The sequence below is a fragment of the Lagenorhynchus albirostris genome, chromosome 2, assembly GCF_949774975.1.
Source record: "Lagenorhynchus albirostris chromosome 2, mLagAlb1.1, whole genome shotgun sequence".
Lineage (NCBI taxonomy): Eukaryota > Metazoa > Chordata > Mammalia > Artiodactyla > Delphinidae > Lagenorhynchus > Lagenorhynchus albirostris.
The window spans coordinates 71,490,272-71,516,808 of record NC_083096.1 but is presented as its reverse complement, the minus strand read 5'-3'; the positions used below and the strand labels follow the sequence as shown (position 1 = coordinate 71,516,808).

General features: G+C 47.2%; 1 protein-coding gene across 3 annotated transcripts in view; it reads left to right on the top strand.

Annotated features, from left to right (window-relative positions):
• The first annotated feature begins 3,581 nt into the window (after positions 1 to 3,581).
• Positions 3,582 to 26,537, top strand: part of CADM3 (cell adhesion molecule 3) — a 29,552-nt gene continuing 6,596 nt past the window's right edge. The window contains exons 1-6 of one of the 3 annotated variants that reach the window (XM_060135633.1): positions 3,582 to 3,819; positions 21,602 to 21,703; positions 23,753 to 23,893; positions 24,402 to 24,554; positions 25,239 to 25,376; positions 25,735 to 25,905. In XM_060135633.1, the coding sequence (XP_059991616.1) occupies positions 3,738 to 3,819; positions 21,602 to 21,703; positions 23,753 to 23,893; positions 24,402 to 24,554; positions 25,239 to 25,376; positions 25,735 to 25,905 (787 nt within the window). In that variant the 5' untranslated portion in view covers positions 3,582 to 3,737. The remainder of the gene's footprint in view (positions 3,820 to 21,601; positions 21,704 to 23,752; positions 23,894 to 24,401; positions 24,555 to 25,238; positions 25,377 to 25,734; positions 25,906 to 26,537) is intronic. The other 2 variants (XM_060135614.1, XM_060135623.1) reach the window with 2 other exon arrangements.

The following is a 26,537-nucleotide window of genomic DNA, read 5'->3' as shown; positions in this document are numbered from 1 at the left end:
AAGGGGAAAGCAAATACGGAAACCTGTATAGAATTTACTGATAAAGAAAAAGTCATACAGAGGCGAAGGGTTAGAGGGCAAAGCAGAACGGAGGCAGGCTTCTGAGATTTTTCCTTCAGGTGCTGTCATCCCCCTCCTAGATGAATATGTAGTATTCACCCTACTCAGGCCGAGTTCCTGCCCTCCCCACTCCCTGAGAGGAGGCGCGTGGGGAAAGGAATGCCCAGGGCCCACACAGCTGCACAGCCCAGCACCAGTGCCAGCACCACATTCCTCAACCCTCGCCACCCAGGCTGCTGCTGAGTGGATGGGGGCACCCAGGAGCCAGAACTCGCCTTCTCTCCACTCCCCTTCACTGTTCCCCCCAGTTTTCAGTGTGGTGACCAGTTCTTTAATCCCACAGACAACCTACTCCAGACTTCGTGCAAGTCTCTGGGAAACACAGCTTGTATGTCATAGCATTTTAGAGTGCAAAGTAACCATAGAGATGACAAAGCAACATGGATACTCTTATTTTACCTGTTTTCGGGAGGAGGATAATCCTTGCAGGTCAGGCTTTCTTTGTAAAATTCTTTTCCTAGTGAAAAGGGTGCCTGTAAGATGCTGGGTGCACAGAGACAAAGGGCATTAGAGCGATTATAGGTAATGAGTTATTCCAAATGGAGACATCTGCCTCTGTAGGAGACACTACCCTTTCACTCTGAGATACGCAGAAGTGGAAATTCCTCAAAGAGGACAATGCTGGAGAGTAATGATTCTCCTTATTCCTCCTGCCCCCAAGAGGATATCTGCCTCCTTTATCCAATACCTTAAGCCCTCTACCACATCCCCGTGTGAACACAGAAAGTCACCTAACTTCTCTGAGTTTCATTTTCCTCATCTGTTCAACAAGGGGTATTAATTAGGTAATCCTGAAGGTCCCTTACAATTCTAATACTCTTTTATCCTATAATTCCAAAAGCCAATGACTGCTTCCTATTCCCAGGGCCTAAAGTACTGCCAAACTGATGCTAATGATGCAGAAAAGGGAAGGAGCCAGTAGGAAAAGAGCATTCCAGAGCCTCATTTGCTTGCTCTTAATACTCTCTCTCCACAAAAGCTCTCGCCCTCTCCTCCCACCCTTGGTTCTCATCCCAGTGCAGTTACCGTAGAGGGTGGGGACAGACCAGCAGAGTCGTTAGAGGATTAAAGGACAGGCAGAAGGGGATCACGGCAGAGTAGCAGGTGGAAAAGGGGATTAGTTACAGGAGCTTGGGACCTAATCCCACATCCTGCCATCCCAATCCCACCCATGCCCACTCTCATTCCCCCCAACACTAACCTATCCTCTCTTAATCCCACTTAGATGATCTCTAAAACTTCTTCTAGCTCCAAAGATAATACTCTTTATCCATCAAGACTCTTTAACTAGGATAGCCTGATCCTTCTTCTCCGAAGCCGTATTCTCTCTTTGAAAACACACCCACTCGTTCCTTTTCTCTGAAGGACTAAACTCATGCCAACCTAATCCCACCTCTGTCAGAAGGTCCAATTTTCCCCTTATCTCCCCTCCTGCCCCACCCCATAGTCCAGTCTCACCTCTCTCTTACATCCAGGTGTCTGTATCCCTCAACCACACTCCTCCCTCTAGCTTTGCCTCTCACAGATTCCAAGGTGTCAGAGAACCCCCAGGGAGGCAGAGAACCCCAGGGCAGTAGAACGGTTTGGAGTCACTAAGATGTGTCAAGGTAGGCAAGTCAGGCAACCCAAGGTGGTCAAAAACTCTTACAAATAATTCTTAATAAACACCCAGACATTTAGTAAGTGTTCAAGAGGTAGGCAGAGCTCTTCTCCCAGAAACGATCGATAAACTCCACAAACAGCGAGAAGAAAAACAGAGGGGCAGCTTTCTGGCTATCCTCAAGGGTCTTCCTGGAGAATATTCTCTCTCATCCTCTCCACCAGTGACTAACATTCATACAGAGCTTTACTGATTACTAAGTACCTTCCACATCCTTGTCCTTGAGTTACTAGGTGACAGAGACATTAAGTCCATCACAAACAGCTGTGAAGCCTATCTGAGAGGAGGAAAGATTACCCAAACGTTGAAGATTAGCACAGTGAGGTACAAGCAGTTCAGAGAGGGGACTGGTCCAGGGCTTAGAAGACAGGTACCCAAATCCCTCATCTAGGGACAAAATTGGCCTCCCAAGATTGGACGGCACTTTAAAAATCATATGATTCCTTGTGTTTTCTACTATTAATTGTCAGTATAACCTTGGGTAGATCAATTCATACCCTTTGGATCTCAGTTGCACCTGTGTAATAAGGGATTGGACCAAATATTTTCTAAGAATCCTTATATACATAAAATTCTTTGATTCAGAGATTCTAAAATTTAGGAATGTATTCCCAAAAGCTAAGTTTGAGCAAAACTGACTCAGAAGGATCTCTTTCTGAGATGTACCAAGACGCTTCCAGAGAACTTCAATCACACAAAAACAAACCCAAACCCCAGGGGGCTTGGCACTCAGGAGCCAAGAGCAAGTACAGACACCCCGCCTCTCTCGTTCATCTTATATCTGGCCTCAGGGGCAAGAACTGCATTAGCCACAGATGCACTGGCCCTCAAGAGGGCAGCTTCCTGAGGGTCTGTAGATCAGATCGTTCACCCAGGAATCTTTTTTTTTTTTAAGATTTAATTTTTTTTAACGTCTTTATTGGGGTACAATTGCTTTACAATGGTGTGTTAGTTTCTGCTCACCCAGGAATCTTACTCACTAGAATTTGAGAAGGAAGGACAAACTCCTTTGAAATATTAAGAAGAAAAATATTGGGGGTAAGGGCTGGGAGTAAAGTGGGGGAATAGGAAGGATTAAGGGGGGAAACCACTGAGTTGCTTTGTAGGCAGCTTGGTTGGGCAGAGTCTGAAGGGAAGTCACTGTTTTCAGATGGGGAGTAATTTCTTTGAGGAGGGATTGAGAGAAGTGTTGATACCCATGGCCTGGGGGCTTGCTGGAAGATGCCTGTCAAAGGAAATTGCCTGGGGCTACAAGTTGTTACTGGGCGTATAACTAGGGGCTCATTTGGTCAGAGGAACTAGGGATGTTAGTGCTTTGGAGATTGACCAGGGTAACTGGTTACCCATGGAAGAGATGTCCCTGGGCATACTGTTGATAGGGGAACCCCAGGGCTCCTGGGGATCCCGGGTTGCCAAAGGAGGGAGGGCGGGGCTGGAGGATCTCGGGCTAGTGGGCACACCCTTGCCCAGGCGGGCAGTGGCCGATCCCGTCAGTTGGCCCAGGGCCCTGCCCGACCCCCCCCCTCCCTCCACCCCAAGCCTAAGAGGGGTGGGCGGCAGGTCCCACTGCTGAGCCAGCTCTCTCCCTCTGCTCCACGCCCGAGCCGGGCTGGTGGAGCTCCCGAGGGAGAAGGTGGAAGGCACCACGACTGCGCGCAGGGGGTGCGTGAGGCGGGGGGGGGGGCGTGGGGAATGCGGCAACCTGTCCCCCCCGCGACCAGCCCAGCCCCCGTCACCCCCCCTCCACCTCCAACCGAATGGTTTGCTCCGAGCGCCCTATTTAATCCCCGCGACTGCAGCAGCGCCGGCTCCCTCCCGGTCCCCGCCTCGGCCCCGGGCTCCGAAGCGGCTCGGGGGCGCCCTTTCGGTCAGTGTCGTCGTCTACCCCCTCCCCAGCCCCAGCCCCTGGGGACCCAGGCTCGCCAGCGCCCAGCCAGGGAGCCGGCCGGGAAGCGCGATGGGGGCCCCTTCCGCCCTGCCCCTGCTCCTGCTTTTCGCCAGCTGCTGGGCGCCCGGCGGGGCCAACCTCTCCCAGGACGGTGAGTGAGGGAGGGGGCGGCGCCAGGGGAGGGGGGGTGGGACCGGGGCGGGGGTTCCGACCGGCTGCGGGGGCGGAGGGAGCCTGTTGGCTTTGTTTGGAAGCGGGGGTTAAAGTCGCCAGTCGCTGCTGATACCCCTGTGTCTGTCTCTGAGCGTCCGTGTCTCTGTGGATCGTGGGGTGTGCCGGGTATGCCCCCTCCTTGTACACCGTCGAGTGTGTCTGCGTGTGCAGTCGGGGTTTGGGTCTGTTATAAGCATCCCGGGGTATGGATGTGTTGATGTCCGTGTGTGTGTCTGGGTGTGCGCGTCTGTGTTGGTGTCTGGTTCTGCGTTTCTGTGTCAGTATCTGTGTGTATGTCTGTGTCAGTGTGTGTTGGGGGCGGAGTGAGATTTGTCGCTGTTTCAGTCAGGGCGTGTGTCGGGTGTTTGTGTATGTATGTCTGGAGGGGTTGGGTAGCCAGTGCAATACCCCAAACTGCTGTATGCAAACATTTCTGCTCCCCAGCCCGTCCCCACCACCGGCGGCGGAGCTCCGAGTGGGCAGGGAAGGGAGCCTGGGTGAGGCTCTTGAGGGGGGCGTGGGCAAGGAAGTGGGGGGCATCTTCTTGGAGCAAAACAACAACACTGGGCGGAGAGGGCCCCGGGATGGCAACATCCCTAGCGGTGGCAGAAGCTGGTAAAAGAAACCCAGACGAGAGCGGAGGAGGGGGATGGGGGGGCAGTGGGGAGAGGCTGGGCAAAGGGAAGGATGAAGGTATTTGGGGAGGAGGATGCATAGAAAACCCAAAGCTTTCCAAGGCTAAGGATTGATTTTCCAAATTTGGGGTGGGGTGTCTTGTCTAGCCCCCTTTGCTTCAGTCAGGAACTCTAACCTTCTTGGGTTTGTCACGGTAGAAAGATGAAGGAAGAGAGTTGGGGGGGGAGAAAGGAGGCGGGGCCAGGGGTGAGGGGACTTGGGGCCCCCTCCTGCCCTGGTCCGGGCTATGTAGGTCAGCTCTGTCGGGGCACCTCACCTTTCTTAAAGGCTGCTGACGATTAATGGGGTGGCAGGGGGCAGTTTGTAGGGAGACCAGGAAGGGAGCCACAGCTTCGAGCCTCAGGTTCCCGGAGGAGGGAGGGCAGGCTGTGAAGGGACTAAAGGAATGCATCCTTCGGTCTCCTCCGCCCCTATGTGAGGCAGGCTGGGCTGGGGGAGGGGAAGAGGGACCGGGACCTCTGCAGAGCCAAGGGATGTGGGGACAGTGAAGGGGAGGGTGGTGGCTATGCCCGGCCAGATGCCAACGGAAAACAGAAAGAACCGCAGGGGAGGAGAAAGGGGAGGCGGCTCCTGGGTGATGGACCCAGTGGCCAGAAGGGATGGGCACAGGGCGGGGCGGGGGTGGATAGGGGAGGGGTTGAAACTGGGGATGATGATGTAGAGAATTTCATCTGAAGGAAACAGGCGAAGAGCCCGGGTGCTGGAGGAATAATTGCTCCATCTCGCCTGACCTGCTCCCCTAGCCCTGTCTCCATCATGATAAAGGAGTTTCTGCTGGTATGAGGACACTGGGGATCCCCTACCTACAGCTGGCTGGCTGAGTCCTTCTACTCTGTACCCATTAACCCTCCCCAGGGGAGTTCCTGCCCAAGTCACCATAGAGACAGCAGCCCCTCCTCTCCCCTGTGTGGAATCCCCCTTCCCCAGAGGACTGTCCTGATGACCCTACTCGCTGAGGAGGTGAAGAGAGTCCTGAGGGAGGGCAGGCTAAGTGCAAGGCAAGGAGAGGCTGCTGGGTGTATGGACCACAATAACGAGTCTCTACTAAGCCTTGACTTTCAGCTGCAGCCCCTGGCCTTCCCATCCTGGTAGCTGGGTTTAAGAGAGACAAGCATGACCCAGACTGCCCCTGTTCGGCCATGGGAACTGATGGGGCCAGGCTGAGACCTAAACAGAATGAAGTCATCCCAGAAAGCTGTGAGCTCAATCCTAGGATGTAAACATTGGAGAAGAGAGAAAATCCATACCCTAGCCAAGTCTTTCTTCACCAACTGCACTATTCTTTCCTGGTCTTCAATTTGGGCTCCAGCCCCTACTCAGGATTTAAGGTTTAGAGGAAGAGAAATGCTTTATCCATATATATATATATATATATATCAGAGCAGTGGCTTGAGGGAAGAGTGGAAGGCAGTACATTTTGAATGGAGAATGTCCGGAGGAGGGGTTGAGAATTTGGGGATGGGGAGGGAGATCTGTTCCCAAGACAGAGTCAAATCAAGCATCATTTTCCTTGTAGAGCATCATCTGTGCAGACAGTGGACATATGTCTGGTTGTAATGTCTCAGGATGTACTGATGTACAAGAGGCACAACCACATGTGATCTTCTATCTAAATTAATTCTACTTCTTAGCTTCAGGATCAAAAAAGACCCACTCTGATGGGGGAGGTAGGTGCATAGATTTAATGCTCATGGGTGGTGATCCTAAGGCCATTCTGCCCAGGATCATGAAGAAGGTGTGTCTAGTACCCCTGACTTGGCCTGAGGTCCCTGGGCAGGGAGCTAGGCGGTATATGGCTTACCTGGTAACATTTGACCAAAACAAGAAGAGACGTGGTGTGAAAGTTTAAGGACAAGATATCCTAATACACGGATGCTGGAGTGGTCAAGGGTGTATGGCAGAGAGGCTATTTCCATTTAGAATGAGGAAAACAAACTTCATATGCTGCTGGGGTATACAGCTCCCTGAAGTACAGCGTACATTTTTTTTTTTTTTTAGGTTTCATAAGGCTGAACAGGGATTGAGAGGTTGGAGAAGGGCAAACAACTGTTAGATAACCCGGCCATGAGTGCTGTGGCTAGAAACTCAGGGATGGCTTAGATATTCAGAGTTTGCCACCTGCCCCTTCCTTCTCACGTTTCTCCACTAGTATTGGTAGAAGTTGGCACTTCCAGCTTTGGGGGATACAAGGCCTGTGAACTTAATGTATTCTGTGGTTGTCTTTCTGGTGAGCAGCTCAACATTCAACATTGTAACCAGACTCCCTTGGATTCTTCCTTTTCAAGTTATTTCCAGCACTCTGTGAACTGATCTAGTGCAGAGACAGACAGGTGGGCAGCCTCACTTTGCTTTATACCAGGATATAGCAGTTTAACTTTGGACTGCACTGCCTCACACATGAATATCTTTCCCTTCCCAATGACCTTCTGTCCACTGCCATCCATTCTGCAGCCCCCTGGCCAGGTGCCCAGTGCAGAGATCATGCCCAGTGTGCCGGAGAAATCCAGCAGGCATTCACTCTAGAGCTGCCCACAGATCTGCTTGGCAGACCTACTCCATCCAGTTTCTGTTCCTAGTTGCAGCTGTAGCTGTTCTGTTTCTGCTCCTGTCCTCTTCCCAGTTGCAGCTGGAACCCCTGGGAAGGAGATGCTCTCCCCTCAGACATGTGCATTTTCTGGCACAAAGAAGTTGAAACCGTCAGAGAGACACTGGTATCATACAGTCTGTCTGATGTGGGGTCCAAGCTGTGGCATGTCAGCTGCCTATCCAGCAGTTACACCAAGGATTCTGTCCTAAGCTCTCCCTAGGGCTAGGCAGCACTGTTGGTTTTAGTAGTTTCTTTTAGTACAGTGGTTTTCTCACTTTTATCTTTAAAGATGTGAAATTCCTTTATCAAATAAATAAAACAGATCCAAGGAGAATTACTCTTATTGAAACAGATAAGACCTGGAGCCCTCTCACCCTTCTTCTTGGCTTCCCCTACACTCCCCCTAATCCTTAAGGCATAGACAGAGGTTCTGCCACATACAGTTTGAAATCCTCTGCCCTAGACTAACAGTAAATGAGACAGCTCACTACGCTTAGGTGTCTTCTCTCTCTCTCTCTCTCTCTCTCTCTCTCTCTCTCTCTCTCTCTCTCTCGCTCTCTTCTTCCAACTGAGGAGAAAAGGAGGGCCAAATCTAATTTCAAGAGCGCCTTGTTGGAGACGTTCACTATTCACTTGAAGAATGACTCATAGTTCTGCAGCCATAAAATTCCACAGATGGCATCTTTTTGGTGCTCTGGTCACTTTGAAACAGCAGACTAAGTAGTTGTGCCATTGCTCTGAAAATCCTTAGATCTGATTTTGGTACCCCTTGGTATTACTACTACTTTCTTGCAGTCCAAATAATATATACAATAGAATCAAAAGCTGCTCGTCCTTAGGTCACAAAAAAATAACCTAGGAAAAGATCCTCACAGTTCTCATCAGAGAAATAATAAAACCCCTGGGGCTGTGGCTAGTCACATTCTTTGTTGTTTCCTACTCCAACAGAACCAGCCCAACAATCCCTTTTTTGTCATCTATTTCTCAGTAATGGAATTTCACTGAAGGGTGGTAATCTAGCCTCCAGGTTCTCCATGAAAGCAAGCTGTGGACTGGACCAGCTCCTTACTGACTACTGAATGAAAAAGCCAGGGTATTAGATAGTTTTGTTAATTATATCTTCTCCTTTCATTTTTCATGCTAAAAGTTAATATTTCCTGTTTAATCATCGGCCATAGGTCAACGTACTGGAACAGTTTGTTTCCTGGATAAGGTCATGTCCTAGAAGTCCATCCATAAATTCCAAGAATAGCCATCCTCATGGGAATGCTTATAAGAAATAGAGAGAAACAAACCACCAGAAAAGCAAGCCATCAGAAAAAGATTCAGGGTCTCTAAGAACTCAGTCAAATTAAGAACAAACACTCTACCTAATTGTAAAATAGAGGAGAACAAGTCTCTGGGGCCAAAGATCTGCTGCTTCCTCTAGGATCAGCAGCAGAGATGATTCTTTACAGGGTCAGAACCAGCTGATGCTCAGAGGTTTTATAACCCAAGTAAAAACCCAATCCAATCCTGTTATAACAAGGAGATCCATCCATTCTAGCACTGAGAAGTCAAGTTGTCAAGAGTCTTGAACACATGAAGCTGCTGAGATTTTTTACAAAATATAAGCTCATTAAAGCTACATATTCTTCATGGAAGCAACAAGTACTGAAAGAGAAAACTATCTGTCCCTTTACTGAAATTCCCCTAAGTCTAAAGAGAGTGGCCAAATTTCCCAACTAACACAGAGGCCTCTAAGTCCTGAGGACAATACCCTTTTTAAGAGTCATAATCCATTCCATTTTTCTGTGTATGATCAAGACTGGACGATTCACAGCAATTTGGGGTGCCTTAGAGCACCCGGACTCTGATATATCTCATACTCTATCTGACTGTAATACACATTTTGGTTTCCTCATGCCTAGCGTGTCTCTGAGGGGACACAGGCTTTGTGGTGCTCTTTTTCCCACACTGAAAGATACTATTAATTTCATGCATAATTGGTTGTAGCAAGTCAAAACATCTTCCACCACCACTGATACTAATGTAATTTTCATAATTACTGAGGCTTATGGTGACAAACTCAGTCTGGTGGCGGTCCTCACTTTTTAGCACAATCTCTTGGTTGTATGTGTGGCAGCTTCAAACAGAGTACTTCAGGAGGCCTTTGAGAGCAAGTGATGTGTGTGGTGTGATCCTAGCAGAAGCCCTGATGTCTGGCTTGAGAGCTGGCTGCCTTAACCTATGATCCTGGTCTCCCTGTTCTTTGTGGAACAAACCACAGGTGCTTTGAGCTCTCCATGGTGCTAGCCCCCGACAGGGATGCTCCAGGCTCTTCTTGCTGCTCTCCGTGGTCCTGCTCCCATCCAAGCTCCTAATCTCTTTACTCTCTACACTGCAGCCCTCAGAACAGGGCTGGAACTTCCCTCCCCCTACCACAAACACACACATGATCTTGGTTATGATCCCTGACCTGCTCCACCAGAAAGAGGTAAACAAGACCTGTAGATATAGATCTGGAGAGTCTTCATAACCACCTAATCCCCTGTAGGAAGGGGACAGAAAGAGCAAATAATACTGAGGTTGAAAAGAAGTGTGGTTTGCAGTGTTCAGGAGACTAGGACATAGAGTGACCTCAAATGGCCTCAAAAGAACTGAATGTTTTGCCATATATGGACTCATAGATTTAAAACAGAACTACAAATAGTTGTGGTTTAGATCGAGACAGCATTGCTCATACACTATAACCACATATACACTGTAAATGTGGAATGCAAAATGAGTCCTACTCAGTTTATGAGCATGTACCTCTTAACACCACTCTGAGCCTGACAACCAACTCTAATTGTCCTGTCATGGTACCCATTGTTCCTGTCCCCTCAGCCTTAGCAGTAAACGTAAAGACAACATATAGGATAGATTATCAGAATAGATAATAGAGGTATTCGATATATGAGAGGCATAGAAGATAAATATCAAATCCCTGACTCATGTCCCTCATCATTATAACCATCTAGTACAGACTACATGGCCTTAAATATAACCATCCTATCCCAGAGTCCAAGTCCTTGGCCAGATCTCAGGAGCTGGATCTTTAAACTGGACTCTGCTACTCTTTTGGGGTATCTGCCAATGATCCCAATGAGAATGCTCAGCCCCTGCCAGTCTGAGACTAGACAGCCAACATGTTCCTCCCATCACATCAAAGCTACACAAGCTTCTCTTCCCCTAAATGCTGATTTCCCCACGTCAGTTTTGCATAATAGTTCATAGAATAGTTAACACTTATGAATGACCTACACCAGAGTGAGGCTGGGGAAACAGGTTTCCAGAATTAATTTCCAGGACCCCTCTTCCATTTCCTTCTTTGATACAAGGAGAAACTTCATTCCTCAAGGACACGTAATGGAAGTGATTTATCTCCATGAGAGAGCCTTCAAGAAGACAGAATTAGGGTTATGGTAACAGCTGGAGTTTCTCCCATCTACTCATCTCCCTGAGACCCCGTTCCCATAAAGAGCAGACATGTTTCTGAAAGGATTCTAATGCAGAGACTCCAACATTGTTTTCAATATGTGTATCATTCTCCTATGTGAGCTCTTACGTCTGGGATTCTTTAGCCCTCTCATCTCTCTCCATCTTTTTCCTGGACATCTCCAGGAGAATAAGAAAGCTAAATAATAAAAAGAACTAAAATGTTGTTTTCTCTAAGGATTTATTTTTCCTTACCCCAGCTAGACCTACACTAATTGTGTATTGATTGCTAATGATAAGCACCTTTGGCTCATTTACTTCCAGTTCAGGGTCAGAAAGGTCAGATGCATCACCTCACCCTAGAGAAAAAAAGAAAAAGAAATGAAGGCTGACATCTCAGCCATTTATCTCTAAGCTAGCCACTACTTAGTTCTCCATTTCCTTCATATAGTCCCAGCTGTTAGCAAAATAGAATGGAGAACTATACTTCCAAGAGCAGATTTCATTGGGAAGATGCAGATCCTTGTTTCTTGTGTTCATTTTTCTTCTGGGACCTGGCTCTTTGCTTCCAATTTGGATTCTAGAATTCCAGCCAAAGCCTCAGACAGAGTAAAAAGCTCCAGAGGGTGAACTGGTTTATTGAGTCTCTGACTTAAATACCCGATACTCCTTGGAAACCCAGCAAACCTCTAATAAATACATCGATGACACATAACTTAAGACTTAGCCTAGCCTAGGTCAGTCTTTGAAGAGCCTAGAGTCAAGTTCTCTCATTATCATAAAATGAGGGGCCCGTTTTACCATCTGCTCCTAATCATTTGTCCCTCAGCAAATGTAAACTTAACAGTGAGACAGTTACACTCACTTGTTCTTACTAGTTCTTTTTGTTTGTTTGTTTTGTTTTTGCGGTACGCGGGCCTCTCACTGTTGTGGCCTCTCCCGTTACGGAGCACAGGCTCCGGACGCGCAGGCTCAGCGGCCATGGCTCACGGGCCCAGCCGCTCCGTGGCATGTGGGATCTTCCCGGACCGGGGCACGAAGCCGTGTCCCCTGCATTGGCAGGCGGACTCTCAACCACTGCGCCACCAGGGAAGCCCTACTAGTTCTTACTCTAGTTCTTAAGGATGAGATATTTCCAAACACATATTATATATTCCCTCCTCTAATCTCCATCCTGTAATCTCAAACAAATATAAAAACCACCATCACTAAGCCCATGGGCCTCACACATTCTCATTTATCCTCAACTGCTGCTTCATGCCAACTCTCTTCTGGTTTCCAAGCCCCGGAGTCCAGTGTCAGTGACAGATGGACTGAGCCTCAGCCCTGGGGAGAAGAGGATTCTGGCCCTCTCCTGGGGAGTTTGAGCAGGAGAGAGAGCCTGAATTCTGCTTTGGGGAGGATCTCTGAGTTTAAACCATATGGTTTGCTGGACATTAGGGATTTTGATTAATAACGGGCTTGTGAAAAGGGCTCTGTATCTGGGTCATAAGAAAATGCTATGTTTATGACCCAAAGAAAATGAAAACAGAGATACAAATAGTGAAAATTGTAGTTGTCATGTGTGTAGTGAGGGACACATCCTGAAGGAGAAAAAGAGAGTCACCAGGTTGGAATATATGTGCATCTTGGGGAACAAAATCGAATGTATGGCCACACTGAAGAAGAGACTCTCAAGAAGATTTAAGGAGAGGAGCTCTTTGGGTCAGAACAGAATTATTTGCCATATCGGGAACTGTGAGGTCTGCAGACTTGGAAGAATGTGTCTATCTCACAGAAGGGTTAAATTCCCAGGAAGGCCCAAAGTAAGGCTAATTGAACAACAACCTGCCGAAAAATACATTTTTAGGTGAGAAAAGTGAAGGGCAGAGACTACATCTCAGCTAGGACTGGCAGAAGAGGGGAGCCCAGAGTAGTGTGGGTGTGTAGAGCAGACCACCTTTTTCGCCATGTGGTCTTCCTGATCACTGCCCTGAACCTGTCATCCACACCCTGATTCTGATGACCCAGTGAAGAGAAACAAGTCCGTAAAATGAGAGCCGGCCGAGATGAATGCTTTCTTGCCTGACTTCTAACAAATTAAACTTTTTCACAGCATTGTTATCCCGCCACACCAAGCCATCAGCCTGAAATATCTAAAGTGCCACATTAAAGAGCAAAGAATAAGATAGAGCTTGTTGAGAAGGGAATGCATCCATGCACTCGAACAGGTATGGAGGCTCTGGAGGGTTAGGAGCAAGGCTTTGGCACCTGGTTGGAGATTCCTCAGGGAATCTGCTCTTTACTTCTCCCCAGGGTCCCTGGGCTTTCCCTCCCATTCCCAGTCCGTATTTTCTCATAGCTAAACATATTTTCCAACAAGTTAAACTGAATTATGCTTTCGTTTACTCCACGCTGACTCTGTTATGTATCCTTTCCTAAGTACTTTCCTAAGATGGGGTGATTTTTTTCCCCAGTTCTATTACATACGTGTGAAAGCAGCTAGATACATTTAGGGAAAGGGTATAAAAGTGCCTGCACTTGGTTCAAGGGACATCTGAGAGTTCAAAGTCTAGACTCCTGACTCTCTATTGCATTAGAATACAGACTCCAGGTCATACCTGTTGTGATTTCTGAGTATGTGAGCATGGTGGGAAGGGAATGAGGAGATAGGGGTAAAAGGACACTTCTAAAATGGCTCCAGGCTGTCTTCAACTGGAGTGATTTCATGCCCTACCTTAGGGACTTGCTTGAGAAATAACTGATGAAAGTCAAAGCCCTGCACAGAACCCATGCTCCTAGCAGCCCTTACTGAGCCGATCCATTCTGCTGTGTCTTATCACCTCCCCCCAGCCTCTTAGTACAGAACACTAGACACTTGTCTGGAGCACAGAGCCCAGTCCTAGAAGGTAGGTGCTAAGGTGAGGAAGGGGCTCTTTGGGGATTAGATCCCCTTCCTTTCTGTCTCCCAACTGCAGTTCTTACTACAACACAGTATTGGCTCCAGAGGGGCTTGTTTTTGTTGGGGGCCAGCCCAGGGCTCCCTCCCAGTGCTAATGCACTGAGAACACTGACTCAATAGCAAATCAAAGCAACAGCTGTCCCCACCTCCTTCTCTGCCACCCACTTCCCAGTCTCTGCTCCTCAGAATCTTAACTAAGTCTCCGAGAGCACCCCCCCCCCAGCCTACTGCAAGCCCACTTCTGCCTCCAGATTTCTTCTCTCACTAGCTCGAGAATAGGAAAAGCTCCTCTGCGTTCTTCTCTCTTCGAGTCTCTGTCTCCCACATCACAATCAGGGTAGCATCCTCCAGCTCTCCACCACACAGATGCTAGCACGCACACGTACACACGGCCTGTCCTTCTCATCACCCTTTTAACTCCTAAAGGGCACGGAAGTAGCTTCTGCCCCATGGCCTCCTCTTTTGTGAGAACCGGAATCTGCCATGAAGACCCTGACATTTGTGACGATGCCATTCTTCGCACCTTCAGGGACTCCTTCCTCATCTCACCTCAACTTCTGTAACCTGCCCGGCATTTAGTAGAGTTACTTCCCTTGAGATCTAGGGTCCTGGGGTTCCACACCACAACGCACAGGGAGATGGGAAGCAGGAAGAGTGGATGTCACTGGAAGTAAAATCGCACTACATGGCAACTTAACTTCCAGATTAGCTGGTTCACAGGACTGCTATCAAATGGCAACGAGAACAGAAGACTGGGGTTGTAACCACAGCTCCCACTAGCTGCCTGTGTGACCATGCTTAAGTTTCTAAGCTTCTCTGAGCCTTGGTTCTTCATCTTTTAAATGGGAGGTTTGCACTAGATGCTACTTAAGATTCTTGTCAACTCTAAAAGTCTATGCTTCTAAGAATCCTAGACGGGAAAATATTTTAGGAAGAATGAGGTGCAGAAAGAGAAGGCAAGGAATTACTGAACTTTGGTAACAGGGAGTCAGAAAGGACATCCAGTTCCATCCTCTGTCTAGAAGACTCAGAAAGATCTGAGGAATAACCACCTCTGGCCATTAGGGGCCAGTAGAAAATGACTAGAACATGCAAATGGACTGCAGGGTTTTAGCAAACATAGTTACTCACGGCATCTTAAACTTGTATACTTTTTTAACATTTGTATATAGGAAAACATTTGGAATAACTGGTTTTTTTTTTTCAGTGAAAAGAGGGTTAACATCAAGATGTGCTTTTTGTTTTAACCCCACCCTCACGCCCACCATAGGCAAGCTAGCCAAACTAGCCAAGTACCCTAAAGATTCCCTCCTCTTCATTCAGCCTAGAAAAGCTAAGCCCCACACCATTCCAAACCCAGGAAACAAAAGCCTTTCATTTTCAACAACTGCTTAGGATGGAACCAAAAGGTATCTGCCTTCATGCAGTAATAAACCTGTTTGAGCCCAGATCCGTCCTTTCCAAACCTAAATCTCATGGCTCATCTAACAGAATAGGATCCCTGGTTCTATAAATCTGTACCTCTTGGCCACACTTTACCAAGCTATGAGGCTAATCAGTATAGTAGGAACTTCTTACAGGGAAGGTTCCCTTCCCCACCCTATTCACCTTCCAGCTTCACTTATATCGTGTACGCCTCCTGGGAGAGTAAAGCTACACCCAGAGAGTAGTGACTTCGGGCCCAAGAGGCTGTTGGGAGCCAGAGAGAAAGTAGATAAACAAGACTCCAGGAGGGAAAACCAGACAGCAACAGAAATAATGGAGGGAGGGAACACAAAGGAGCAAGGCCTCAGCAGCTCAAGCCAGAAAGGGTGGAGGCGCCAGCGAGCTGGAGAGAAGGCCTAGAACAGGGAGGCAGGCAGCTGAAGCGTGACTGAGCTGTGAGGCTCTGAAGTGGATGTGAGCCGGAGCATATCTGAGCTAAGCAAGGAGATCCTTTAGGGGATCCTACTGCCTGTGAGGGGACAGGGGCCTGCCCTGAAGAGCAACAGGAAAGGAAGGAAGTACACCTGAAAAGACAGACAAGCCCCCATGACAGAATAAGTCTTACCTCTATGGCCCCAGCTTTCTTTCGTCTGACCGCACTATAACATTGGGAATGGAGGTGAATCGGGAGCTTGGGGAGGACAAAGTTAGAAAGGAACGTAGAGCAGGAAGTGAGAGAATATTTTGACACTCCTGCCCTCAGTGTCTTAGACTAGGAAACTACACAGTAACTTCCGCAGAAGTAGCATAATTCCTGGCAACCTAAGAGCAAATGTAGAAAATTGAGTTTAAAGAGAGTCCTTTGTGATCAGGGTGTTGTGCTCTAAAGTTACTCAGGTCAAAGTAACTCCCCTCCCAAACCTTGGAATTATCTATTAAATCAGGCCTCAGATGAGACTGGTCCACTTTCCTCCAAATGCGGAAGCAGACGTTCACTGCTAAAGAAAAATGTGGCTCTGCGCGTAAAGAAAAGATTAAGGCGCTCAGTTCTAATTCTGATTTCATGGCCATTCTCTTCAGTGTGTGATCGAAATACATATAAGAATTCACTGCATAGCTAGTGTTAGGGAAGAATCAGAGTGAGATCACCTGGTCAGGGAGCCCAGTGATGGGGGTGGGTAAACCATTCTAAAAGTGGGTCCCTTCAGCACTCTGGGCCACAGCCCCCAACGTGTTTTTCCCTTGGAGATAACACTCCTCCACCCACCTGTCATGGTAGTCGTGAGGAATAACAAGTAGGCTGGGATGAAGAGTATTTTTAACTCTGGAGTTAGAGAAATGCTGAATCATCATCATCACCACCATCATCATCATCACCATCACCATCAACTCCTACTCGGGGAGTTGGTGTTTTCTATAATCTGGGAAGTGGAGTTCTGGACCCAAGCACTGGCAAGGCCAGCAGCAGTTATGCAGGGGAGCTCTGTCCCCTTGTCCCACCATCCCAAATGTGCACCCGTGACCCTGTACATGGCCCTAAGGCCCATGCAATGCAGATGCCCGAAACAGACAGGGCAGGGAAGATACATAAACCAAGCAATAAGGGGTTATACTGACATATAAACTTCCTTACTAGCATCACTTAAATTGGCAACATAATACATTTTTATTCATTTGAGTTACTCATTTGTTTATCCAATAAATATTGAGCACTTACTATGTGTGAGGTCCTGTACTATGGATGAAAAATGAAATCAGAGGTGCCAATGTATGCTTTAAAAGGCACATTAGTAAGTCCCTGGTTCCCACCTCTGCTACTCTTAATACGAACAATTAATCAGAAGGAAATCAGTGGGTGAAAGGGCTACTTTGTCCTTTAAAATGCTGGGAGTCTTAAAGCTACTGGAACCCATGAGTAAATAGACCAAGAATTAAGAAACCCTCCAGACAACTGAGAGCAAATAAGACAATCTTAGTTCGTAGCGTAGGTGCTAGAGTGCTAGGAAAACGTGAGGGCATTCTGTTAGTTTTAACCAGACACGTCTATTGCTTGGTTAACTGAAGAATCATCCCAAATTATAAGGCCTTTGGGGTGAGCCCCCAAAGATAAAGATGAAGACACACCAAGAAATCCAATTAAAAATGCAATTCAGTGGATACAAATCACACCACCACCCATTTCCAACTCGCTACACTGTTATTTTTACCATATTGCAGGCTAGCGTTGTGAATTTTGTTTAGGTGAGCACCCCCAGGCCAGCAATGCAAAAAGGAATCTTTCCACCTATAACCTCTGCCCTCCCCCACCACACACACACACACACACACACACACACACACACACACACACACACACGAAGCACATGTTCCTGCAAAGGGAGGCAGTGTACTGAAGATATGCAGAAAGTCTGGGCTTTGTGGTCAGAGAGATCCAAGTTTATCCCAACACTTATCGGATGCATCATATGGACAAGTTACTTAACTTTTCTGAGTCTTAGTTAGTCTCTGAGTCTTAGTTAACACATCCTTAGCATGTGCGTCATAATACCTATTAAAGGGTTACTCTGGAATAATGAATATAGAGCACCTTGCTTGGATCATGACACACAGAAGGTAATCAATAAATAGAGATTTCCACCCATCTTGTAAACTTACAGAGCTTCAGCTCCTACATGATCTGCCCTCTTCCTTGGCCCATTTCTTCCTAGCCTTTTTGGTTTGCTATTTCCTCTTCACTGGCAGATTCTGAACCTAGTTCTCACAGTTGAAGATGTTAAGCATCTTTGATTCATTTATTAAATAAATACTCATTAAGCACCTTCTAAGTGCAGTGTGCTGTATTGGGGCCAGTACCAGATACAGAGACGAATCAGATACCAACCCTACCTGCAGAATTGTTAAAATTTAGGAAGAAAGCGAAACTTGCAGTACAAAAAGTAATCTAAATAATTTAAGAAAAGTAGATAAAGTGTTGTGACTCAAAAAAAATCAGAAAGTATTTCCATCTGAGGCAATCAGGGAATCAGGGGAGCCTTCTTGAAGGAAGTGCTTGAAGGCTTTTTAGGGCTTAGATGTGTGAAGATGGGTGAAAAGCATTATCAACAGAATGACTGTGGGAAAGGGAATGTATGCAGGAAGGGAAAGGGTTTATAGAAAGAACTCCAAATAGCGTCATATGTCTGGGATATGGGGTGAGTGAAGTAAAGAAAAGACAAAGCTGAAAGACATATTGGCATCAGACCGTGCAGGATGTTATAAGCCAGGCTAATAAATCTGGATATCATCTGCAGACAATGGGAAGTCAGTGAGGGTTTCTAAGCAGGGAAACAATATGACCCATATGACTGGAGCTCTCTCTCTTTATCTGTTTTTCAATGTGACTAACCTGGGCCTCCCCTTACTAACGGTCTTGTGGACTCAAAGTCTGCATTTCCTTCCAATGACCCTGCCTGAGCAGAACTGTCATTATTTCCACTTCAAAGTGCATGCCACCTTTTCAGAGCGCTCTTAAGTTTCCCTTTCGAGTCTGAATCCATTGAGGGAATTTATGCTGATGTCACAAACAATTGGCAAGCTCTAAATCCAAAGAACAAGGCTTTCACATTCCATTCCAGGTTATAATTTCTGCCATTTATCCATGTTTCTGTGAATAACATTATAATCGCTCATCTGCACCCAGGGGAGTGGCTCTTCGGAATTTATCATTACAGGTATACAATTTTATAAAACCAGCAAGATAACTTTCAGGCATATTAACAGACAGTTCTCAAGAGGAGACATGAGATCATAAGTACTTTGGAGAATTACAAGGTAAAGTATCACCCCCAGGAGGAAAAAAAACCCCAGCTACTTCTTAATCAGTTTCTTAAAACACAGCAAACCAGAGTGAGTTCCTTGTAAACCTACAGAGACAATACTGTATACCAAGCATATCCCCAATATGCCATTTATTGGAGATTATTTGTTTAGTTATCAGACCCCTCATCTAAACAATTCAGTTTAGTTTGAATGACCGACATCATCATTTCACTTATTCATCCTATTCAGCAAAAAAAAAAAAAAAAAGCCAGCAAAATGCAGGAGGAGGGGAGGGATGAAAGGAATATAAGCAAGGAGAAAAGCAACTGAGAAGAAGGCAGAAAACAGCACAAATGAAATAAGGAGCAAGAGAATGAAGACTAAACCTATGCTATGTGGACAGAAGACATGCTCTGCCTGAATAAGAATGGACACAGCAGAGCGCCAGTCGTGACTGAATGAATTTTACCAGAGCCAATTAAATGCACTGAGAGCCCACTCTGGGCTAAGTGCTGAAAATACAAAGATGAAGAAGGGAAGGCTCCTTCTCTTCAGCAACTCTGAGTTTAGATGAGGAGGCTGATAACTAAACAAGTAAATTGCAGTACAATGGACTGAAATGCTACAAGAAACAGAAGCTGTCGAAAAAGCTTTGAGTGCACCACCAGCAGGAGAAAGAGGATCCTTGAGAGGGTGTTACTTGTGTGCCTTTAGGTAAGTCACTGAACCTCTCTAAACCTCATCTCTAAAAAGTGATTCTATCTGGCTGCCTCTCCCTCAAGGTTGTTTTGACATGAAATGAATTCATGATTGAAAATCCACTCTGCAAACTGAAAGCTCTATGCCAGCGTAGGAGATGGCTATTTTATCCGTTTGAGCAAAGGTCTATTTAGTGCTTACTTTGTGCGCTAGGTACCAATACTGTGGTGTGGGGCACTGACCCCTCTCTGGCTTCTCCCTGTCCCTCCACCATTCCAAGCTTCAGCACAACCAGTTTGGCTTCCCACTGTGTGTGGAAGCACCCACAAACAGACGACCTGCAAAATACCGTGAAACACTCACCATCTTCCGGTTGCCTCCATTCTTGATGTCCACAGAAGGCAGCAGGGCGAGGGCACCCAGGGGGACTCTCTGTTGGATCTGAGCGCCCTTGTCCTCTTCCTGGCCGCCTTTCCTTCTCCCATCCTCTTGCCTCTCTTCACCAACACTTTCCTTGTTCGCTTTCTTGCCTACTTCTACCTGTTACAGATACTCTTTTTTTTTTCCACTGCTTTACTCCCCCTCCCCATTTGGGCATTAGCGCTTCTCCTGTTCGGGAACAGAGCCATTTCTCAAACCTCCTGGAGCATGTCTGAGGAACAGTGGAGAGGGGAGGCGTCTCCTTGAAGGCCAGTGAACCTCTGAAGCTATCTTAGAGCCCTGTCCCGAGGCTAGGATTCTTTCTAACACCCTCTCCCTTCCCCCATCCCTCTCCCTTCCCCGGTACTCCCTTCCCTCCCTCCCCCACTCTCTCCTCTCCCTCACCCTTCTTTCCCTTTGATTCTGCAACTCTCTTCCTCGTCCCCTTTCTTCTCGTGGACCCTAAGACCACGTCCCACTTATCTTTTTAGTCTCACACCCCTGCCACCCCGTACCCTCCCCACCTCCCCTACCCATCCTCCTCGGTCCCATCGCCCCCTTCTCGTCCTGTTCTCTCCCACTCCCCTCCCCCGCTGCCTCTGGAGCTGGCGCGCTGGGACAATTGGCGAAGTTCTGCCTGACTCCAGGCCCGGGACAAGGAGCAGTTCCGGACTCTGCTCAGCAGCCGATGACGTTACTGAATTTTGCGCGTGTGATTGGCTACTGGCTTTGCAATGGGAGATCCTGTAAAGATTCTCAGGGCCGGTTTCTTTGTCCCTCCGTCTCTCAGGTTGAGTTGGGGAAAATAGACCATGGAAACTATACAGTACTTCACAAAAGGGTTTAGGGGCTACCTACTAGGAGGAGAGCCGGTGACTCAAGTCTTGGGCGTGTGTTGTGCCAGATGAGGGAGCAGAGTCAGTGATATAAAATGGTGAGTGGGACTGAGAGTGGAGGAGGAAAGCTTGAGAGTCGTAGCACCGGATAGAAGGTAACAATCTAGGAAGGCGTGGGGTAACTTTCAACCCCAGCTGTGGTCTCTGTCTTCAGTGCTAAGGGTGTCACCATGAAACAGAGCTTTGGATTTGGAATCAGGCATTTAATTTCTAGTCTTTCTTCTTCTGTTTGTAGGACCTTGGGCAAGTCACTTCATTGTTTCCTCTCTTCAAGGTAGAAGTGATAATACCAACGTACTTATTTAACTGGTTTATTAAAAGGATTAAATGGGAACGTACTTTTTAATTATTAAACCTGTCATTATTTTAGTAGATAATTTGGTGTAGCAGAAAGAATCCCGGATCAGGAATGAAAAGTCTTTGGTTATCTTTCCTGTTTCTGTATGACCTTCGCCAAGTCACTTTTAACCCTAGTGGGCGTCAGTGTCCTCACCTGTGAACTGGGAGAACTGGACCAGATGACCTCTAAGATCTCTGTTGGCTCTAACATTATGTGATTGACTGCCAAAGCTTAGCATCCTCCTTTAATTCACCCCTTCGGAGGAAGACTTCACTTCCTTTTTCAGAACTTGAGTTAATCTCCCCCTTTTGTGAGAAAGCCACCTTCTCTTAGGTACCCTGGTGAACCTGCTTTTCACAGGGGCCAGTCCTCTCCCCCATCCTCAACAATGAAAGTACAGATCCCAAACGGTAGCAGCTTACATGTAGGGCTCATCCTTCATGGAGACTCTCTCCCCAGGCTACTGGCAAGAGCAGAATTTGGAGCTGGGGACTCTGGCTCCACTCGAAGAGGCCATGAGCTCCACAGTCTGGAGCAGCCCTGACATGCTGGCCAGTCAAGGTGAGAATCCAGGCCCCCTCATCTCAATGTCCCACAGTTCCCTCCGCCATCCTCACATCATCCCCCACTCATGTTGCTTCCACCCTGTGTTCTCAACTCCACTCATTACCACACAACTCTTCCCCATCTCCATCTGACATTTTAGTACTTACTTCTACACCACCAACTCCTTTGGCACCTACTCCTCCTTCCCTCACTCCGGTACAGGGACCTCTGTATCCCTTACACCTTTTTCCAAAAATAAAATGATGCCAGGAGGAGTGTATTACTCAGAATAAAGAGGTTCTGGAAAGACACAATCAAGATAGAATTCTTCAAAAGGAACCAGGGACAATGGGATTACAAGTCAAAAATCGGCATATGGCTAGCAGTAAATGATAGGTTTCCCAAACCTTTTGTTGAGATATTTAAGGAAGATATCACTTCCACCTTTATTCGGCCGGCTCGGTCTCTGGCTTGCTAACATTGAAGTAGTAGTTTTGATTCTCCAGTTAGATGATTACCTGAGGCGCATTCCAGTGAAAAGAGCACTGCCATGAGAGTCAGGATTCTAGTCCTGACTAGGATCACTGATGGGTAGAATGATCTTAAGCAATCGCTTCGCCTCCATTGCCTCATTGTCTACATCTGTAAAATGAGGGAATTGGATTCCATGATCCCTAAGGTCCCTGTCAGTTCTAATTTTTAGGATTCTAAACACTAAAACTAGCAGCAAGGCTTTGGGCTCCAATTTGGAGACAGCCACTCAGAAGCATTGGTGTTTGGTGTCAGCTCTGGCAGGTGCCACCTTCACTCTTCAGGGCCCCTTCTCTGCTAGGAACGCTCATTGAATATTCCTTGGAAATAGAGCTCTGGTGACCAGGAAAGACAGGAATAAGCAGATAGGGCAGGGGTAAGGTTGGTCCATAGGGAGCATGGGGATTGTTTTAAATTGCTCCATCAGGGAGTGTCGGAAGTACGTTTCTTGGTTTCTGATTCAGAGGCGACAATGCTGGTTAAGTAATTTAGTACCGTAGAAGAAATTGTGTGGATGTTTCAGGAATCAGAGCTAGAATGCGTTATTTTAGCTCTGCAGGGGTCAGTGCCATCGGGTCACAGGAAGTCAGACCTGAAGATGAGGGAATCAATATTAGGAATCAGAATCCATGCTTTGGGGAACATGGGACAACATTGGGTGGAGGAAGCAAGTGTCACACAGACTGAGGGGCTCACAGCTAGGCCTGATTAGAAGGCACATTTGGGATTCAAGTGAGTCATCCTCACACTATCTTACTAGTCCTTCTTTTGTTTAACTTGACTAAGTAGAGAGGGATTAGAAACCATATTTCTATCACATCGAAGGGAAAACTTTAATCCATTATTCTTTAAAGTAACGTCAGGATAGTGATTTGGGTTTGTGTGTTGATTTGGGAGGCGGGTAGTACTGATACTGAAAGGAATATGTTAAGGGAGCTGATGATTGAAGGGAAGTTATTGTTGGAGGAATTGAAAAGTCTGTGTCAAAACGTTTTAGGTTTTTTTAAAAGTCTTTTCTGTTTATTTTGCAGTTTTATCAGCTACCTCTTGTGTAAACGAATGTACAACCCACATTCTTGGGGGTTGGCCTTTCCTTCGCTTTTAGTTTGGGCATTATTACAACCACTTCTGTTCTTGCCCTTATATGCAGGTGGTGGCAGGAAGGTAAAACAGGATGACAGACTCGTATGTGTGTTTTCAAAGGTGAATGGTAGAACTCTTATCAGAAAAGATACATGGGGAGTGGTATGTGTAGATTTGGGGTGTCTTTATCCCTCTAAATGTTTGTGGCCCTGTCAGTTCATTCAGCAAATAGTCAACAAGTGACTCTTTTTCTGTGCATTCAAAGCAAGAGGAAGTAAGGTCTGTCTTCCCCCGCCTCACCCCACCTCTGTTCCTTCCCCCATGATGCGTTAAGAGAATACAGAGACATGGGCCTTGGATGGTCTGAATTAGACGAGGTGGACTGTGGCCCAGAAATGGGTGGAGGGGCTAGTGCTGCCTTAGGAAACTAACCCAATTCTACTCCTGCAGACAGTCAGCCCTGGACATCTGATGAGACAGTGGTGGCTGGTGGCACCGTGGTGCTCAAGTGCCAAGTCAAAGATCATGAGGATTCATCCCTGCAATGGTCTAACCCTGCCCAGCAGACTCTCTACTTTGGGGAGAAGAGAGGTAGTGTCCCACGAGTTATCTGCCTCCATGGGAAACGTGGGCTGGGGAAGGGGGCTGCAGAGCTGAGAGGAAATGTCCCCGTAGTCCAGAGGCTGAGAAATGTGAAGGGATGCTATTTGGGGAAGCAACAGGCCATGGGCTCCTCAACTGGTTCCAGGGAAATTTCATAATTATGGCTCTGACCTAGGCCATGCATGGTTTTATAGGGTCCTGGAGTGACTCACCCCAAAGGAGCCCTAAGAGACAGCTGATGTCAGTGTTGCCCCAATGTGGCCCACAAATCCAACCTACTTTTCTGAGTATCTCTGAGGCTACTGAGCCCAGTGGCCCAGGAAAGTAACTGAATAAACTAAAGACTAATCAAGCTCAGGAGCAGTTTTTTTTTTTTTTCGCCTGCCCCAAAACCACACTAGACCCTCTCTTGAAAAAAAAGCTGGCCCGGGATTGGAAGATAAAGATGAAAGTCACCAGTTAAAGCCTTGCTTCCAATTCTCCCAATTTCCCCCAGCCCTTCGAGATAATCGGATTCAGCTGGTTAGATCGACGCCCCATGAGCTCAGCATCAGCATCAGCAACGTGGCCCTGGCCGACGAGGGTGAATACACTTGCTCCATCTTCACTATGCCCGTGAGAACTGCCAAGTCCCTCGTCACCGTGCTCGGTGAGGCTCCCAAACCCCAGTGTCTCCACAGCGTGATTCCTTGCAAACAAATCTCCCTGCGTGGGCCCCTGAAGCAGCCTAGAGCCAAGCAAGTCTCCAAGCATTTGGGGAAAGTTCAGCGTGTGTTTCCGTTGCAATGGAATGAAATGCAAAGAGTGCTGGGGTCTAATCTTTTCTCCTTCACTTACTGTTTGCTCTGGGACAAATCTCTTACTCTCCTTGAGCCTGACTTTCCTAACCTGTAACAAAAGGATGATGGTGTCTGTTCCACTTACCTCCCAAGATTGTGTAAGGGAAACATGAGAAGTATGTGCAATGTATGATTATAATTTCCAAGATGAGTACCCCCGTGGTTTGCATGCTCTCATCTTGATCCTACATTTTAATTTCCTTCTTTGCTCCCCTGAGCCTCACATATATCTGTGGCCACCCAGCTGTGCTTTTGGGTTGTTGGGTCATGTATCATCTCAGGTATGGTAAATCTCCCACCACCATATCTCCTCCCCCTGGGGTGGTCTTTCTCTTATCAAAGACAAAGATAATTTCTCTAGCCTTCTACCCAGCATAAACCAAACTAGAACTCAGATATCCTAACCCTCAGAGAGTCTGCCTCGGCAGGGAGAGATGAGGTGTGACCTCAGGGTGCTTCTCTTTCCTATCCTGGCCATCCCCTATCCATGGCAGGAATCCCACAGAAGCCCATAATCACTGGCTACAAGTCATCGTTACGGGAAAAGGATACAACTACCCTAAACTGTCAGTCTTCTGGGAGCAAACCTGCAGCCCAGCTCACCTGGAGGAAGGGTGACCAAGAGCTTCATGGTAAGTTCCTCCTGCTTTGGGGGTGACAGGAGGAAGTGGTGCTGGGACAGCGGGGAGAAGAGAGGGAGTGAGGGGCACATGTCTATATGCCTGTGTATGTGCACATAAGGCATGGTGTAGAAGAAGAAAGGGGAATGACAGATATTCTGTGTACAGTCGTGTGTGTGTGTGTGTGCGCGCGCCCGTCGGGGACTCCATCCTCCTTGTGTGTACATATCCATTTCACAACTTCCTAAGTCTGCCTAAGTTGAGACGCACCATCTGTATGTCTACAGTGGGGCCCACACAATCTCTGCATGTTAGGGCTCACTCTGTGTCTATGTGTGTGTGCGAGTGTGTGTCTGTTTCTGCTCTCTAGGGGAACCAACCCGAATACAGGAAGATCCCAATGGCAAAACCTTCACCGTGAGCAGCTCAGTCACCTTCCAGGTCACCCGGGAGGACGATGGGGCAGACATTGTATGCTCTGTGAACCACGAATCTCTCAAGGGAGCTGACAGATCCACCGCTCAACGCATTGAAGTTTTATGTATGTCATGGGCTTGTGAGTGAAGAGGATCTGGTATGAGATGGGGAGTGGGGAAAAGAAACGTGCGGGTTACTGTATATGAAGGACCAGGCACAGATAAGTAAATAGGTTAAAAAAAATAAGACAAGAATTGCCGGGGTGAGGCCAAGGGTCAGCAAACTTTTTCTATGAATGGCCCAATAGTCAACATTTTAGGTTTTGAGGGCCATGTGGTTTCTGTCTCAACTACTTAACTCTGCAGTTGCTGCAGGAATGTAGCCATAGATCATATGTAAACAAATGAACGTAGCTGTGTTCCAATAAGACATTATTTACAGAATGTAGCTGGCAGGATTTGGCCCGATAGGTAAATTTACCATCTCCTGGGCTAGGCCAGTGTTATGCACCTAGATTGTAAATTGTAGCAGTAACTGTAGCAAATCGAGAATTAGAAGACAGATTCTAGTCTGCCCTTCACCGCTTACTAGCTGAGTGATGTTAAGGAAATTACCCCACTGAGCTTGATTCTTTATTTGCTAAATGAGAAGATGGACATGGAATCACAAAGGCTTCTTCTTGGTCTAACATACTATGCGTTTGAGAAAAGAGGTGGCAGGAAAACATGCTCTCTCTGTCTGGCATCATTATTCCCA